This window comes from Strongylocentrotus purpuratus, unplaced genomic scaffold (genome assembly GCF_000002235.5).
Source record: "Strongylocentrotus purpuratus isolate Spur 01 unplaced genomic scaffold, Spur_5.0 spur5_contig_824, whole genome shotgun sequence".
In the NCBI taxonomy this organism is placed as follows: domain Eukaryota; kingdom Metazoa; phylum Echinodermata; class Echinoidea; order Camarodonta; family Strongylocentrotidae; genus Strongylocentrotus; species Strongylocentrotus purpuratus.
This window is the reverse complement of record NW_022145529.1, coordinates 193751-213346: the sequence shown is the minus strand read 5'-3', so window position 1 is coordinate 213346 and position 19596 is coordinate 193751. Positions and strand designations below refer to the sequence as shown.

The 19596-nt window shown below is 36.2% G+C and overlaps 1 protein-coding gene across 1 annotated transcript in view; it reads right to left on the bottom strand.

Moving 5' to 3' along the window:
• Positions 1-19596, bottom strand: part of LOC105443813 (neurogenic locus notch homolog protein 1-like) — a 38594-nt gene that overhangs the window by 11316 nt on the left and 7682 nt on the right. The window contains exons 8-23 of the mRNA XM_030982314.1: positions 19174-19278; positions 18515-18619; positions 16525-16629; positions 15866-15970; positions 13877-13981; positions 13218-13322; positions 11418-11522; positions 10759-10863; positions 8770-8874; positions 8111-8215; positions 6122-6226; positions 5463-5567; positions 3474-3578; positions 2815-2919; positions 827-931; positions 168-272 (exon numbers count right to left, since the gene is read on the bottom strand). Coding sequence (XP_030838174.1) covers positions 168-272; positions 827-931; positions 2815-2919; positions 3474-3578; positions 5463-5567; positions 6122-6226; positions 8111-8215; positions 8770-8874; positions 10759-10863; positions 11418-11522; positions 13218-13322; positions 13877-13981; positions 15866-15970; positions 16525-16629; positions 18515-18619; positions 19174-19278 — 1680 coding nt within the window. The remainder of the gene's footprint in view (positions 1-167; positions 273-826; positions 932-2814; positions 2920-3473; positions 3579-5462; positions 5568-6121; positions 6227-8110; positions 8216-8769; positions 8875-10758; positions 10864-11417; positions 11523-13217; positions 13323-13876; positions 13982-15865; positions 15971-16524; positions 16630-18514; positions 18620-19173; positions 19279-19596) is intronic.

The following is a 19596-nucleotide window of genomic DNA, read 5'->3' as shown; positions in this document are numbered from 1 at the left end:
TAAGTGTGAAAGAGAAAATGTTCTAAAAATAGGGTTTCTTCTTCAGTTCGTTATAGGAATGAAATAATCAAGGCCACTGTCCTAAATTTACACCGTGTCTTTTATTTGGTGATCGAATGGAGATGCAGAACATGAGTTGAGAGGTAAGAAGTTTGAATAAATCTTACCTGTTCCACAGGTTGTACCAGTGTACCCAGTTGCACACATGCACATCAATGTAGTCAAATCACAAGTTCCTCCGTACTCGCAATCCGAGTCCACGGCGCAGGCACCTATAATGAGCCATTTATTATCGTTAAGGCTCATGTGATGGATTGTTTTCAAGCTCTTTTAAAGACAATGAGGACGACGATATTGGTAAAAGAACACGATGATGTTGATAATTTTAGAGATAACATCATTCATAACGACTCTAATGATGATGATGAAGATGGTGATAATGAATAATGATGGATATAATGTCTATATACTAAGTTAAATCTTCTTTTCTAATTTTCTAATCGAGTAGCATTCCCGCCTTTCGAGATATTGAAATAACGTCAGGCCAAAGAGGCTAAATACCTTGGTGACAGCACAAAATTTGTATAGCATTAGGTCCCGAAAGAAGACTTAAAGTAATCAACCTTCTCGTTCTTGTAAGACACTGTAGCTTGAAACACACTTTTGCAATTGGGGAAAATAGAATCATTCTTAAATTAAATTTGTTCGTCGGTACGTTATAGGAATGAAATAATCCTGCCCTAAATTTACACCATGTCTTTTATTTGGTGATCAAATGGAGATGCAAAACCTGAGTTGAGAGGTAAGAGGTTTGAAGAAATCTTACCTGTTCCACAGGTTGTACCAGTGTACCCAGTTGCACACATGCACATCAATGTAGTCAAATCACAAGTTCCTCCGTACTCGCAATCCGAGTCCACGGCGCAGGCACCTATAATGAGCAATTTATCATCGTTCAGACTTACGTGATGATTATTCAAGTTTATTAAAGACAATGAGGACGACGATGAAGTAAAAGAACACGATGATGTTCATCCTTTTAGAGATAACAGTATTAATAACGACTATGATGATGATGATGAAGATGGTGATATTGAATAATGATGGATATAATGTCTATATACGAAGTTAAATCTTCTTTTATAATTTTCTAATCGAGTAGCATTCCCGTCTTTCGAGATTTTGAAATAACGTCAGGCCAAAGAGGCAAAATACCTTGGTGACAGCATCAAGTTTGTATAGCGATAGGACCCGAGGAAGACTTATAATAATCAACCATTGCATTTGTGTTCGACAATTAAGCTTTATTCACACTTTTGTAAGTGTGAAACAGAAAATGTTCATATCATAGATTTTCTTCTTCAGTTCGTTATAGGAATGAAATAATCAAGGCCACTGTCCTAAATTTACACCGTGTCTTTTATTTTGTGATCGAATGGAGATGCAAAACCTGAGTTGAGAGGTAGAGGTTTGAAGAAATCTTACCTGTTTCACAGTTTGTACCAGTGTACCCAGTTGCACACATGCACGTCAATTTAGACAAAACACATTTTCCTCCGTACCCGCACTCCGAGTCCATGGTGCAGTTACCTATAATGAGCCACATGTTATCGGTAAGACTTATCTGATGGATTATATTCAAGTTCTTTAAAAAACAATGAGAACGACGATAGAGTAAAAGAACACGATGATGTTGAGCATTTTAGAGATAACAGTTTTTATAACGACTATGATGAAGATGATTAAGATGGTGATGATGAATAATGATGGATATAATGTCTATATACCAAGTTAATTCTTCTGTTCTAATTTTCTAATCGAGTAGCATTCCCGCCTTTCGAGATATTGAAATAACGTGAGGCCAAAGAGGCAAAATACCTTGGTGACAGCATCAAGTTTGTATAGCGATAGGACCCGAGGAAGATTTATAATGATCAACCTTTGCATTTTGTTCGACAATTAAGCTTTATTCATACTTTTGTAAGTGTGAAAGAGAAAATGTTCTAAAAATAGAGTTTCTTCTTCAATTCGTTATAGAAATGAAATAATCAAGGCCACTGTCCTAAATTTACACCGTGTCTTTTATTTGGTGATCGAATGGAGATGCAAAACCTGAGTTGAGAGGTAAGAGGTTTAAATAAATCTCACCTGTTTCACAGGTTGTACCAGTGTACCCAGTTGCACACACGCACATCAATGTAGTCAAATCACAAGTTCCTCCGTACATGCCGCAGTCCAAGTCCACGGTGCAGGCACCTATAATGAGCCATTTATTATCGTTAAGACTTATGTGATGGTTTATATTCAAGTTCTTTAAAAAACAATAAGGACGACGATAGAGTAAAAGAACACGATGATGTTGAGCATATTAGAGATAACAGTATTCATAACGACTATGATGATGATGATTAAGATGGTGATGATGAATAATGATGGATATATTGTCTATATACCAAGTTAAGTCTTCTGTTCTATTTTTGTAATCGAGTATCGACCTTTCTTTCGAGATATTGAAATAACGTGAGGCCAAAGAGGCAAAATACCTTGGTGACAGCATGAAGTTTGTATAGCGATAGGACCCGAGGAAGATTTATAATGATTAACCTTTGCATTTTTGTTCGACAATTAAGCTTTATTCATACTTTTGTAAGTGTGAAAGAGAAAATGTTCTAAAAATAGAGTTTCTTCTTCAATTCGTTATATGAATGCAAAAATCAAGGCCACTGTCCTAAATTTACATTGTGTCTTTTATTTGGTGATCGAATGGAGATGCAGAACATGAGTTGAGAGGTAAGAAGTTTGAATAAATCTTACCTGTTCCACAGGTTGTACCAGTGTACCCAGTTGCACACATGCACATCAATGTAGTCAAATCACAAGTTCCTCCGTACTCGCAATCCGAGTCCACGGCGCAGGCACCTATAATGAGCCATTTATTATCGTTAAGGCTCATGTGATGGATTGTTTTCAAGCTCTTTTAAAGACAATGAGGACGACGATATTGGTAAAAGAACACGATGATGTTGATAATTTTAGAGATAACATCATTCATAACGACTCTGATGATGATGATGAAGATGGTAATAATGAATAATGATGGATATAATGTCTATATACCAAGTTAAATCTTCTTTTCTAATTTTCTAATCGAGTAGCATTCCCGCCTTTCGAGATATTGAAATAACGTCAGGCCAAAGAGGCTAAATACCTTGGTGACAGCACAAAATTTGTATAGCATTAGGTCCCGAAAGAAGACTTAAAGTAATCAACCTTCTCGTTCTTGTAAGACACTGTAGCTTGAAACACACTTTTGCAATTGGGGAAAATAGAATCATTCTTAAATTAAATTTGTTCGTCGGTACGTTATAGGAATGAAATAATCCTGCCCTAAATTTACACCATGTCTTTTATTTGGTGATCAAATGGAGATGCAAAACCTGAGTTGAGAGGTAAGAGGTTTGAAGAAATCTTACCTGTTCCACAGGTTGTACCAGTGTACCCAGTTGCACACATGCACATCAATGTAGTCAAATCACAAGTTCCTCCGTACTCGCAATCCGAGTCCACGGCGCAGGCACCTATAATGAGCAATTTATCATCGTTCAGACTTACGTGATGATTATTCAAGTTTATTAAAGACAATGAGGACGACGATGAAGTAAAAGAACACGATGATGTTCATCCTTTTAGAGATAACAGTATTAATAACGACTATGATGATGATGATGAAGATGGTGATATTGAATAATGATGGATATAATGTCTATATACGAAGTTAAATCTTCTTTTATAATTTTCTAATCGAGTAGCATTCCCGTCTTTCGAGATTTTGAAATAACGTCAGGCCAAAGAGGCAAAATACCTTGGTGACAGCATCAAGTTTGTATAGCGATAGGACCCGAGGAAGACTTATAATAATCAACCTTTGCATTTTTGTTCGACAATTAAGCTTTATTCACACTTTTGTAAGTGTGAAACAGAAAATGTTCATATCATAGATTTTCTTCTTCAGTTCGTTATAGGAATGAAATAATCAAGGCCACTGTCCTAAATTTACACCGTGTCTTTTATTTGGTGATCGAATGGAGATGCAAAACCTGAGTTGAGAGGTAAGAGGTTTGAAGAAATCTTACCTGTTTCACAGTTTGTACCAGTGTACCCAGTTGCACACATGCACGTCAATTTAGACAAAACACATTTTCCTCCGTACCCGCACTCCGAGTCCATGGTGCAGTTACCTATAATGAGCCACATGTTATCGGTAAGACTTATCTGATGGATTATATTCAAGTTCTTTAAAAAACAATGAGAACGACGATAGAGTAAAAGAACACGATGATGTTGAGCATTTTAGAGATAACAGTTTTTATAACGACTATGATGAAGATGATTAAGATGGTGATGATGAATAATGATGGATATAATGTCTATATACCAAGTTAATTCTTCTGTTCTAATTTTCTAATCGAGTAGCATTCCCGTCTTTCGAGATATTGATATAACGTGAGGCCAAAGAGGCAAAATACCTTGGTGACAGCATCAAGTTTGTATAGCGATAGGACCCGAGGAAGATTTATAATGATCAACCTTTGCATTTTGTTCGACAATTAAGCTTTATTCATACTTTTGTAAGTGTGAAAGAGAAAATGTTCTAAAAATAGAGTTTCTTCTTCAATTCGTTATAGAAATGAAATAATCAAGGCCACTGTCCTAAATTTACACCGTGTCTTTTATTTGGTGATCGAATGGAGATGCAAAACCTGAGTTGAGAGGTAAGAGGTTTAAATAAATCTCACCTGTTTCACAGGTTGTACCAGTGTACCCAGTTGCACACACGCACATCAATGTAGTCAAATCACAAGTTCCTCCGTACATGCCGCAGTCCAAGTCCACGGTGCAGGCACCTATAATGAGCCATTTATTATCGTTAAGACTTATGTGATGGTTTATATTCAAGTTCTTTAAAAAACAATAAGGACGACGATAGAGTAAAAGAACACGATGATGTTGAGCATATTAGAGATAACAGTATTCATAACGACTATGATGATGATGATTAAGATGGTGATGATGAATAATGATGGATATATTGTCTATATACCAAGTTAAGTCTTCTGTTCTATTTTTGTAATCGAGTATCGACCTTTCTTTCGAGATATTGAAATAACGTGAGGCCAAAGAGGCAAAATACCTTGGTGACAGCATGAAGTTTGTATAGCGATAGGACCCGAGGAAGATTTATAATGATTAACCTTTGCATTTTTGTTCGACAATTAAGCTTTATTCATACTTTTGTAAGTGTGAAAGAGAAAATGTTCTAAAAATAGAGTTTCTTCTTCAATTCGTTATATGAATGCAAAAATCAAGGCCACTGTCCTAAATTTACATTGTGTCTTTTATTTGGTGATCGAATGGAGATGCAGAACATGAGTTGAGAGGTAAGAAGTTTGAATAAATCTTACCTGTTCCACAGGTTGTACCAGTGTACCCAGTTGCACACATGCACATCAATGTAGTCAAATCACAAGTTCCTCCGTACTCGCAATCCGAGTCCACGGCGCAGGCACCTATAATGAGCCATTTATTATCGTTAAGGCTCATGTGATGGATTGTTTTCAAGCTCTTTTAAAGACAATGAGGACGACGATATTGGTAAAAGAACACGATGATGTTGATAATTTTAGAGATAACATCATTCATAACGACTCTGATGATGATGATGAAGATGGTAATAATGAATAATGATGGATATAATGTCTATATACCAAGTTAAATCTTCTTTTCTAATTTTCTAATCGAGTAGCATTCCCGCCTTTCGAGATATTGAAATAACGTCAGGCCAAAGAGGCTAAATACCTTGGTGACAGCACAAAATTTGTATAGCATTAGGTCCCGAAAGAAGACTTAAAGTAATCAACCTTCTCGTTCTTGTAAGACACTGTAGCTTGAAACACACTTTTGCAATTGGGGAAAATAGAATCATTCTTAAATTAAATTTGTTCGTCGGTACGTTATAGGAATGAAATAATCCTGCCCTAAATTTACACCATGTCTTTTATTTGGTGATCAAATGGAGATGCAAAACCTGAGTTGAGAGGTAAGAGGTTTGAAGAAATCTTACCTGTTCCACAGGTTGTACCAGTGTACCCAGTTGCACACATGCACATCAATGTAGTCAAATCACAAGTTCCTCCGTACTCGCAATCCGAGTCCACGGCGCAGGCACCTATAATGAGCAATTTATCATCGTTCAGACTTACGTGATGATTATTCAAGTTTATTAAAGACAATGAGGACGACGATGAAGTAAAAGAACACGATGATGTTCATCCTTTTAGAGATAACAGTATTAATAACGACTATGATGATGATGATGAAGATGGTGATATTGAATAATGATGGATATAATGTCTATATACGAAGTTAAATCTTCTTTTATAATTTTCTAATCGAGTAGCATTCCCGTCTTTCGAGATTTTGAAATAACGTCAGGCCAAAGAGGCAAAATACCTTGGTGACAGCATCAAGTTTGTATAGCGATAGGACCCGAGGAAGACTTATAATAATCAACCTTTGCATTTTTGTTCGACAATTAAGCTTTATTCACACTTTTGTAAGTGTGAAACAGAAAATGTTCATATCATAGATTTTCTTCTTCAGTTCGTTATAGGAATGAAATAATCAAGGCCACTGTCCTAAATTTACACCGTGTCTTTTATTTGGTGATCGAATGGAGATGCAAAACCTGAGTTGAGAGGTAAGAGGTTTGAAGAAATCTTACCTGTTTCACAGTTTGTACCAGTGTACCCAGTTGCACACATGCACGTCAATTTAGACAAAACACATTTTCCTCCGTACCCGCACTCCGAGTCCATGGTGCAGTTACCTATAATGAGCCACATGTTATCGGTAAGACTTATCTGATGGATTATATTCAAGTTCTTTAAAAAACAATGAGAACGACGATAGAGTAAAAGAACACGATGATGTTGAGCATTTTAGAGATAACAGTTTTTATAACGACTATGATGAAGATGATTAAGATGGTGATGATGAATAATGATGGATATAATGTCTATATACCAAGTTAATTCTTCTGTTCTAATTTTCTAATCGAGTAGCATTCCCGTCTTTCGAGATATTGAAATAACGTGAGGCCAAAGAGGCAAAATACCTTGGTGACAGCATCAAGTTTGTATAGCGATAGGACCCGAGGAAGATTTATAATGATCAACCTTTGCATTTTGTTCGACAATTAAGCTTTATTCATACTTTTGTAAGTGTGAAAGAGAAAATGTTCTAAAAATAGAGTTTCTTCTTCAATTCGTTATAGAAATGAAATAATCAAGGCCACTGTCCTAAATTTACACTGTGTCTTTTATTTGGTGATCGAATGGAGATGCAAAACCTGAGTTGAGAGGTAAGAGGTTTAAATAAATCTTACCTGTTTCACAGGTTGTACCAGTGTACCCAGTTGCACACACGCACATCAATGTAGTCAAATCACAAGTTCCTCCGTACATGCCGCAGTCCAAGTCCACGGTGCAGGCACCTATAGTGAGCCATTTATTATCGTTAAGACTTATGTGATGGTTTATATTCAAGTTCTTTAAAAAACAATAAGGACGACGATAGAGTAAAAGAACACGATGATGTTGAGCATATTAAAGATAACAGTATTCATAACGACTATGATGATGATGATTAAGATGGTGATGATGAATAATGATGGATATATTGTCTATATACCAAGTTAAGTCTTCTGTTCTATTTTTGTAATCGAGTATCGACCTTTCTTTCGAGATATTGAAATAACGTGAGGCCAAAGAGGCAAAATACCTTGGTGACAGCATGAAGTTTGTATAGCGATAGGACCCGAGGAAGATTTATAATGATTAACCTTTGCATTTTTGTTCGACAATTAAGCTTTATTCATACTTTTGTAAGTGTGAAAGAGAAAATGTTCTAAAAATAGAGTTTCTTCTTCAATTCGTTATATGAATGCAAAAAACAAGGCCACTGTCCTAAATTTACATCGTGTCTTTTATTTGGTAATCGAATGGAGATGCAGAACATGAGTTGAGAGGTAAGAAGTTTGAATAAATCTTACCTGTTCCACAGGTTGTACCAGTGTACCCAGTTGCACACATGCACATCAATGTAGTCAAATCACAAGTTCCTCCGTACTCGCAATCCGAGTCCACGGCGCAGGCACCTATAATGAGCCATTTATTATCGTTAAGGCTCATGTGATGGATTGTTTTCAAGCTCTTTTAAAGACAATGAGGACGACGATATTGGTAAAAGAACACGATGATGTTGATAATTTTAGAGATAACATCATTCATAACGACTCTGATGATGATGATGAAGATGGTGATAATGAATAATGATGGATATAATGTCTATATACCAAGTTAAATCTTCTTTTCTAATTTTCTAATCGAGTAGCATTCCCGCCTTTCGAGATATTGAAATAACGTCAGGCCAAAGAGGCTAAATACCTTGGTGACAGCACGAAATTTGTATAGCATTAGGTCCCGAAAGAAGACTTAAAGTAATCAACCTTCTCGTTCCTGTAAAACACTGTAGCTTGAATCACACTTTTGCAATTGGGGAAAATAGAATCATTCTTAAAGTAAATTTGTTCGTCGGTACGTTATAGGAATGAAATAATCCTGCCCTAAATTTACACCATGTCTTTTATTTGGTGATCAAATGGAGATGCAAAACTTGAGTTGAGAGGTAAGAGGTTTGAAGAAATCTTACCTGTTCCACAGGTTGTACCAGTGTACCCAGTTGCACACATGCACATCAATGTAGTCAAATCACAAGTTCCTCCGTACTCGCAATCCGAGTCCACGGCGCAGGCACCTATAATGAGCAATTTATCATCGTTCAGACTTATATGATGATTATTCAAGTTTATTAAAGACAATGAGGACGACGATAAAGTAAAAGAACACGATGATGTTCATCCTTTTAGAGATAACTGTATTAATAACGACTATGATGATGTTGATGAAGATGGTGATATTGAATAATGATGGATATAATGTCTATATACGAAGTTAAATCTTCTTTTATAATTTTCTAATCGAGTAGCATTCCCGTCTTTCGAGATTTTGAAATAACGTCAGGCCAAAGAGGCAAAATACCTTGGTGACAGCATCAAGTTTGTATAGCGATAGGACCCGAGGAAGACTTATAATAATCAACCTTTGCATTTTTGTTCGACAATTAAGCTTTATTCACACTTTTGTAAGTGTGAAACAGAAAATGTTCATATCATAGATTTTCTTCTTCAGTTCGTTATAGGAATGAAATAATCAAGGCCACTGTCCTAAATTTACACCGTGTCTTTTATTTGGTGATCGAATGGAGATGCAAAACCTGAGTTGAGAGGTAAGAGGTTTGAAGAAATCTTACCTGTTTCACAGTTTGTACCAGTGTACCCAGTTGCACACATGCACGTCAATTTAGACAAAACACATTTTCCTCCGTACCCGCACTCCGAGTCCATGGTGCAGTTACCTATAATGAGCCACATGTTATCGGTAAGACTTATCTGATGGATTATATTCAAGTTCTTTAAAAAACAATGAGAACGACAATAGAGTAAAAGAACACGATGATGTTGAGCATTTTAGAGATAACAGTTTTTATAACGACTATGATGAAGATGATTAAGATGGTGATGATGAATAATGATGGATATAATGTCTATATACCAAGTTAATTCTTCTGTTCTAATTTTCTAATCGAGTAGCATTCCCGTCTTTCGAGATATTGAAATAACGTGAGGCCAAAGAGGCAAAATACCTTGGTGACAGCATCAAGTTTGTATAGCGATAGGACCCGAGGAAGATTTATAATGATCAACCTTTGCATTTTGTTCGACAATTAAGCTTTATTCATACTTTTGTAAGTGTGAAAGAGAAAATGTTCTAAAAATAGAGTTTCTTCTTCAATTCGTTATAGAAATGAAATAATCAAGGCCACTGTCCTAAATTTACACTGTGTCTTTTATTTGGTGATCGAATGGAGATGCAAAACCTGAGTTGAGAGGTAAGAGGTTTAAATAAATCTTACCTGTTTCACAGGTTGTACCAGTGTACCCAGTTGCACACACGCACATCAATGTAGTCAAATCACAAGTTCCTCCGTACATGCCGCAGTCCAAGTCCACGGTGCAGGCACCTATAGTGAGCAATTTATTATCGTTAAGACTTATGTGATGGTTTATATTCAAGTTCTTTAAAAAACAATAAGGACGACGATAGAGTAAAAGAACACGATGATGTTGAGCATATTAAAGATAACAGTATTCATAACGACTATGATGATGATGATTAAGATGGTGATGATGAATAATGATGGATATATTGTCTATATACCAAGTTAAGTCTTCTGTTCCATTTTTGTAATCGAGTATCGACCTTTCTTTCGAGATATTGAAATAACGTGAGGCCAAAGAGGCAAAATACCTTGGTGACAGCATCAAGTTTGTATAGCGATAGGACCCGAGGAAGATTTATAATGATTAACCTTTGCATTTTTGTTCGACAATTAAGCTTTATTCATACTTTTGTAAGTGTGAAAGAGAAAATGTTCTAAAAATAGAGTTTCTTCTTCAATTCGTTATAGGAATGCAAAAAACAAGGCCACTGTCCTAAATTTACATCGTGTCTTTTATTTGGTGATCGAATGGAGATGCAGAACATGAGTTGAGAGGTAAGAAGTTTGAATAAATCTTACCTGTTCCACAGGTTGTACCAGTGTACCCAGTTGCACACATGCACATCAATGTAGTCAAATCACAAGTTCCTCCGTACTCGCAATCCGAGTCCACGGCGCAGGCACCTATAATGAGCCATTTATTATCGTTAAGGCTCATGTGATGGATTGTTTTCAAGCTCTTTTAAAGACAATGAGGACGACGATATTGGTAAAAGAACACGATGATGTTGATAATTTTAGAGATAACATCATTCATAACGACTCTGATGATGATGATGAAGATGGTGATAATGAATAATGATTGATATAATGTCTATATACCAAGTTAAATCTTCTTTTCTAATTTTCTAATCGAGTAGCATTCCCGCCTTTCGAGATATTGAAATAACGTCAGGCCAAAGAGGCTAAATACCTTGGTGACAGCACGAAATTTGTATAGCATTAGGTCCCGAAAGAAGACTTAAAGTAATCAACCTTCTCGTTCCTGTAAAACACTGTAGCTTGAATCACACTTTTGCAATTGGGGAAAATAGAATCATTCTTAAAGTAAATTTGTTCGTCGGTACGTTATAGGAATGAAATAATCCTGCCCTAAATTTACACCATGTCTTTTATTTGGTGATCAAATGGAGATGCAAAACTTGAGTTGAGAGGTAAGAGGTTTGAAGAAATCTTACCTGTTCCACAGGTTGTACCAGTGTACCCAGTTGCACACATGCACATCAATGTAGTCAAATCACAAGTTCCTCCGTACTCGCAATCCGAGTCCACGGCGCAGGCACCTATAATGAGCAATTTATCATCGTTCATTTCTAATCGAGTAGCATTCCCGTCTTTCGAGATTTTGAAATAACGTCAGGCCAAAGAGGCAAAATACCTTGGTGACAGCATCAAGTTTGTATAGCGATAGGACCCGAGGAAGACTTATAATAATCAACCTTTGCATTTTTGTTCGACAATTAAGCTTTATTCACACTTTTGTAAGTGTGAAACAGAAAATGTTCATATCATAGATTTTCTTCTTCAGTTCGTTATAGGAATGAAATAATCAAGGCCACTGTCCTAAATTTACACCGTGTCTTTTATTTGGTGATCGAATGGAGATGCAAAACCTGAGTTGAGAGGTAAGAGGTTTGAAGAAATCTTACCTGTTTCACAGTTTGTACCAGTGTACCCAGTTGCACACATGCACGTCAATTTAGACAAAACACATTTTCCTCCGTACCCGCACTCCGAGTCCATGGTGCAGTTACCTATAATGAGCCACATGTTATCGGTAAGACTTATCTGATGGATTATATTCAAGTTCTTTAAAAAACAATGAGAACGACGATAGAGTAAAAGAACACGATGATGTTGAGCATTTTAGAGATAACAGTTTTTATAACGACTATGATGAAGATGATTAAGATGGTGATGATGAATAATGATGGATATAATGTCTATATACCAAGTTAATTCTTCTGTTCTAATTTTCTAATCGAGTAGCATTCCCGTCTTTCGAGATATTGATATAACGTGAGGCCAAAGAGGCAAAATACCTTGGTGACAGCATCAAGTTTGTATAGCGATAGGACCCGAGGAAGATTTATAATGATCAACCTTTGCATTTCGTTCGACAATTAAGCTTTATTCATACTTTTGTAAGTGTGAAAGAGAAAATGTTCTAAAAATAGAGTTTCTTCTTCAATTCGTTATAGAAATGAAATAATCAAGGCCACTGTCCTAAATTTACACCGTGTCTTTTATTTGGTGATCGAATGGAGATGCAAAACCTGAGTTGAGAGGTAAGAGGTTTAAATAAATCTCACCTGTTTCACAGGTTGTACCAGTGTACCCAGTTGCACACACGCACATCAATGTAGTCAAATCACAAGTTCCTCCGTACATGCCGCAGTCCAAGTCCACGGTGCAGGCACCTATAATGAGCCATTTATTATCGTTAAGACTTATGTGATGGTTTATATTCAAGTTCTTTAAAAAACAATAAGGACGACGATAGAGTAAAAGAACACGATGATGTTGAGCATATTAGAGATAACAGTATTCATAACGACTATGATGATGATGATTAAGATGGTGATGATGAATAATGATGGATATATTGTCTATATACCAAGTTAAGTCTTCTGTTCTATTTTTGTAATCGAGTATCGACCTTTCTTTCGAGATATTGAAATAACGTGAGGCCAAAGAGGCAAAATACCTTGGTGACAGCATGAAGTTTGTATAGCGATAGGACCCGAGGAAGATTTATAATGATTAACCTTTGCATTTTTGTTCGACAATTAAGCTTTATTCATACTTTTGTAAGTGTGAAAGAGAAAATGTTCTAAAAATAGAGTTTCTTCTTCAATTCGTTATATGAATGCAAAAATCAAGGCCACTGTCCTAAATTTACATTGTGTCTTTTATTTGGTGATCGAATGGAGATGCAGAACATGAGTTGAGAGGTAAGAAGTTTGAATAAATCTTACCTGTTCCACAGGTTGTACCAGTGTACCCAGTTGCACACATGCACATCAATGTAGTCAAATCACAAGTTCCTCCGTACTCGCAATCCGAGTCCACGGCGCAGGCACCTATAATGAGCCATTTATTATCGTTAAGGCTCATGTGATGGATTGTTTTCAAGCTCTTTTAAAGACAATGAGGACGACGATATTGGTAAAAGAACACGATGATGTTGATAATTTTAGAGATAACATCATTCATAACGACTCTGATGATGATGATGAAGATGGTAATAATGAATAATGATGGATATAATGTCTATATACCAAGTTAAATCTTCTTTTCTAATTTTCTAATCGAGTAGCATTCCCGCCTTTCGAGATATTGAAATAACGTCAGGCCAAAGAGGCTAAATACCTTGGTGACAGCACAAAATTTGTATAGCATTAGGTCCCGAAAGAAGACTTAAAGTAATCAACCTTCTCGTTCTTGTAAGACACTGTAGCTTGAAACACACTTTTGCAATTGGGGAAAATAGAATCATTCTTAAATTAAATTTGTTCGTCGGTACGTTATAGGAATGAAATAATCCTGCCCTAAATTTACACCATGTCTTTTATTTGGTGATCAAATGGAGATGCAAAACCTGAGTTGAGAGGTAAGAGGTTTGAAGAAATCTTACCTGTTCCACAGGTTGTACCAGTGTACCCAGTTGCACACATGCACATCAATGTAGTCAAATCACAAGTTCCTCCGTACTCGCAATCCGAGTCCACGGCGCAGGCACCTATAATGAGCAATTTATCATCGTTCAGACTTACGTGATGATTATTCAAGTTTATTAAAGACAATGAGGACGACGATGAAGTAAAAGAACACGATGATGTTCATCCTTTTAGAGATAACAGTATTAATAACGACTATGATGATGATGATGAAGATGGTGATATTGAATAATGATGGATATAATGTCTATATACGAAGTTAAATCTTCTTTTATAATTTTCTAATCGAGTAGCATTCCCGTCTTTCGAGATTTTGAAATAACGTCAGGCCAAAGAGGCAAAATACCTTGGTGACAGCATCAAGTTTGTATAGCGATAGGACCCGAGGAAGACTTATAATAATCAACCTTTGCATTTTTGTTCGACAATTAAGCTTTATTCACACTTTTGTAAGTGTGAAACAGAAAATGTTCATATCATAGATTTTCTTCTTCAGTTCGTTATAGGAATGAAATAATCAAGGCCACTGTCCTAAATTTACACCGTGTCTTTTATTTGGTGATCGAATGGAGATGCAAAACCTGAGTTGAGAGGTAAGAGGTTTGAAGAAATCTTACCTGTTTCACAGTTTGTACCAGTGTACCCAGTTGCACACATGCACGTCAATTTAGACAAAACACATTTTCCTCCGTACCCGCACTCCGAGTCCATGGTGCAGTTACCTATAATGAGCCACATGTTATCGGTAAGACTTATCTGATGGATTATATTCAAGTTCTTTAAAAAACAATGAGAACGACGATAGAGTAAAAGAACACGATGATGTTGAGCATTTTAGAGATAACAGTTTTTATAACGACTATGATGAAGATGATTAAGATGGTGATGATGAATAATGATGGATATAATGTCTATATACCAAGTTAATTCTTCTGTTCTAATTTTCTAATCGAGTAGCATTCCCGTCTTTCGAGATATTGAAATAACGTGAGGCCAAAGAGGCAAAATACCTTGGTGACAGCATCAAGTTTGTATAGCGATAGGACCCGAGGAAGATTTATAATGATCAACCTTTGCATTTTGTTCGACAATTAAGCTTTATTCATACTTTTGTAAGTGTGAAAGAGAAAATGTTCTAAAAATAGAGTTTCTTCTTCAATTCGTTATAGAAATGAAATAATCAAGGCCACTGTCCTAAATTTACACTGTGTCTTTTATTTGGTGATCGAATGGAGATGCAAAACCTGAGTTGAGAGGTAAGAGGTTTAAATAAATCTTACCTGTTTCACAGGTTGTACCAGTGTACCCAGTTGCACACACGCACATCAATGTAGTCAAATCACAAGTTCCTCCGTACATGCCGCAGTCCAAGTCCACGGTGCAGGCACCTATAGTGAGCCATTTATTATCGTTAAGACTTATGTGATGGTTTATATTCAAGTTCTTTAAAAAACAATAAGGACGACGATAAAGTAAAAGAACACGATGATGTTGAGCATATTAAAGATAACAGTATTCATAACGACTATGATGATGATGATTAAGATGGTGATGATGAATAATGATGGATATATTGTCTATATACCAAGTTAAGTCTTCTGTTCTATTTTTGTAATCGAGTATCGACCTTTCTTTCGAGATATTGAAATAACGTGAGGCCAAAGAGGCAAAATACCTTGGTGACAGCATGAAGTTTGTATAGCGATAGGACCCGAGGAAGATTTATAATGATTAACCTTTGCATTTTTGTTCGACAATTAAGCTTTATTCATACTTTTGTAAGTGTGAAAGAGAAAATGTTCTAAAAATAGAGTTTCTTCTTCAATTCGTTATATGAATGCAAAAAACAAGGCCACTGTCCTAAATTTACATCGTGTCTTTTATTTGGTAATCGAATGGAGATGCAGAACATGAGTTGAGAGGTAAGAAGTTTGAATAAATCTTACCTGTTCCACAGGTTGTACCAGTGTACCCAGTTGCACACATGCACATCAATGTAGTCAAATCACAAGTTCCTCCGTACTCGCAATCCGAGTCCACGGCGCAGGCACCTATAATGAGCCATTTATTATCGTTAAGGCTCATGTGATGGATTGTTTTCAAGCTCTTTTAAAGACAATGAGGACGACGATATTGGTAAAAGAACACGATGATGTTGATAATTTTAGAGATAACATCATTCATAACGACTCTGATGATGATGATGAAGATGGTGATAATGAATAATGATGGATATAATGTCTATATACCAAGTTAAATCTTCTTTTCTAATTTTCTAATCGAGTAGCATTCCCGCCTTTCGAGATATTGAAATAACGTCAGGCCAAAGAGGCTAAATACCTTGGTGACAGCACGAAATTTGTATAGCATTAGGTCCCGAAAGAAGACTTAAAGTAATCAACCTTCTCGTTCCTGTAAAACACTGTAGCTTGAATCACACTTTTGCAATTGGGGAAAATAGAATCATTCTTAAAGTAAATTTGTTCGTCGGTACGTTATAGGAATGAAATAATCCTGCCCTAAATTTACACCATGTCTTTTATTTGGTGATCAAATGGAGATGCAAAACTTGAGTTGAGAGGTAAGAGGTTTGAAGAAATCTTACCTGTTCCACAGGTTGTACCAGTGTACCCAGTTGCACACATGCACATCAATGTAGTCAAATCACAAGTTCCTCCGTACTCGCAATCCGAGTCCACGGCGCAGGCACCTATAATGAGCAATTTATCATGGTTCAGACTTATATGATGATTATTCAAGTTTATTAAAGACAATGAGGACGACGATAAAGTAAAAGAACACGATGATGTTCATCCTTTTAGAGATAACAGTATTAATAACGACTATGATGATGTTGATGAAGATGGTGATATTGAATAATGATGGATATAATGTCTATATACGAAGTTAAATCTTCTTTTCTAATTTTCTAATCGAGTAGCATTCCCGTCTTTCGAGATTTTGAAATAACGTCAGGCCAAAGAGGCAAAATACCTTGGTGACAGCATCAAGTTTGTATAGCGATAGGACCCGAGGAAGACTTATAATAATCAACCTTTGCATTTGTGTTCGACGATTAAGCTTTATTCACACTTTTGTAAGTGTGAAACAGAAAATGTTCATATCATAGAGTTTCTTCTTCAGTTCGTTATAGGAATGAAATAATCAAGGCCACTGTCCTAAATTTACACCGTGTCTTTTATTTGGTGATCGAATGGAGATGCAAAACCTGAGTTGAGAGGTAAGAGGTTTGAAGAAATCTTACCTGTTTCACAGTTAGTACCAGTGTACCCGGTTGCACACATGCACGTCAATTTAGACAAAATACATTTTCCTCGGTACCCGCACTCCGAGTCCATGGTGCAGTTACCTATAATGAGCCACATATTATCGGTAAGACTTATCTGATGGATTATATTTAAGTTCTTTAAAAAACAATGAGAACGACGATAGAGTAAAAGAACACGATGATGTTGAGCATTTTAGAGATAACAGTTTTTATAACGACTATGATGAAGATGATTAAGATGGTGATGATGAATAATGATGGATATAATGTCTATATACCAAGTTAATTCTTCTGTTCTAATTTTCTAATCGAGTAGCATTCCCGTCTTTCGAGATATTGAAATAACGTGAGGCCAAAGAGGCAAAATACCTTGGTGACAGCATCAAGTTTGTATAGCGATAGGACCCGAGGAAGATTTATAATGATCAACCTTTGCATTTTTGTTCGACAATTAAGTTTTATTCATACTTTTGTAAGTGTGAAAGAGAAAATGTTCTAAAAATAGAGTTTCTTCTTCAATTCGTTATAGGAATGAAATAATCAAGGCCACTGTCCTAAATTTACACCGTGTCTTTTATTTGGTGATCGAATGGAGATGCAAAACCTGAGTTGAGAGGTAAGAGGTTTAAATAAATCTTACCTGTTTCACAGGTTGTACCAGTGTACCCAGTTGCACACACGCACATCAATGTAGTCAAATCACAAGTTCCTCCGTACATGCCGCAGTCCAAGTCCACGGTGCAGGCACCTATAGTGAGCCATTTATTATCGTTAAGACTTATGTGATGGTTTATATTCAAGTTCTTTAAAAAACAATAAGGACGACGATAGAGTAAAAGAACACGATGATGTTGAGCATATTAAAGATAACAGTATTCATAACGACTATGATGATGATGATTAAGATGGTGATGATGAATAATGATGGATATATTGTCTATATACCAAGTTAAGTCTTCTGTTCTATTTTTGTAATCGAGTATCGACCTTTCTTTCGAGATATTGAAATAACGTGAGGCCAAAGAGGCAAAATACCTTGGTGACAGCATGAAGTTTGTATAGCGATAGGACCCGAGGAAGATTTATAATGATTAACCTTTGCATTTTTGTTCGACAATTAAGCTTTATTCATACTTTTGTAAGTGTGAAAGAGAAAATGTTCTAAAAATAGAGTTTCTTCTTCAATTCGTTATATGAATGCAAAAAACAAGGCCACTGTCCTAAATTTACATCGTGTCTTTTATTTGGTAATCGAATGGAGATGCAGAACATGAGTTGAGAGGTAAGAAGTTTGAATAAATCTTACCTGTTCCACAGGTTGTACCAGTGTACCCAGTTGCACACATGCACATCAATGTAGTCAAATCACAAGTTCCTCCGTACTCGCAATCCGAGTCCACGGCGCAGGCACCTATAATGAGCCATTTATTATCGTTAAGGCTCATGTGATGGATTGTTTTCAAGCTCTTTTAAAGACAATGAGGACGACGATATTGGTAAAAGAACACGATGATGTTGATAATTTTAGAGATAACATCATTCATAACGACTCTGATGATGATGATGAAGATGGTGATAATGAATAATGATGGATATAATGTCTATATACCAAGTTAAATCTTCTTTTCTAATTTTCTAATCGAGTAGCATTCCCGCCTTTCGAGATATTGAAATAACGTCAGGCCAAAGAGGCTAAATACCTTGGTGACAGCACGAAATTTGTATAGCATTAGGTCCCGAAAGAAGACTTAAAGTAATCAACCTTCTCGTTCCTGTAAAACACTGTAGCTTGAATCACACTTTTGCAATTGGGGAAAATAGAATCATTCTTAAAGTAAATTTGTTCGTCGGTACGTTATAGGAATGAAATAATCCTGCCCTAAATTTACACCATGTCTTTTATTTGGTGATCAAATGGAGATGCAAAACTTGAGTTGAGAGGTAAGAGGTTTGAAGAAATCTTACCTGTTCCACAGGTTGTACCAGTGTACCCAGTTGCACACATGCACATCAATGTAGTCAAATCACAAGTTCCTCCGTACTCGCAATCCGAGTCCACGGCGCAGGCACCTATAATGAGCAATTTATCATGGTTCAGACTTATATGATGATTATTCAAGTTTATTAAAGACAATGAGGACGACGATAAAGTAAAAGAACACGATGATGTTCATCCTTTTAGAGATAACAGTATTAATAACGACTATGATGATGTTGATGAAGATGGTGATATTGAATAATGATGGATATAATGTCTATATACGAAGTTAAATCTTCTTTTCTAATTTTCTAATCGAGTAGCATTCCCGTCTTTCGAGATTTTGAAATAACGTCAGGCCAAAGAGGCAAAATACCTTGGTGACAGCATCAAGTTTGTATAGCGATAGG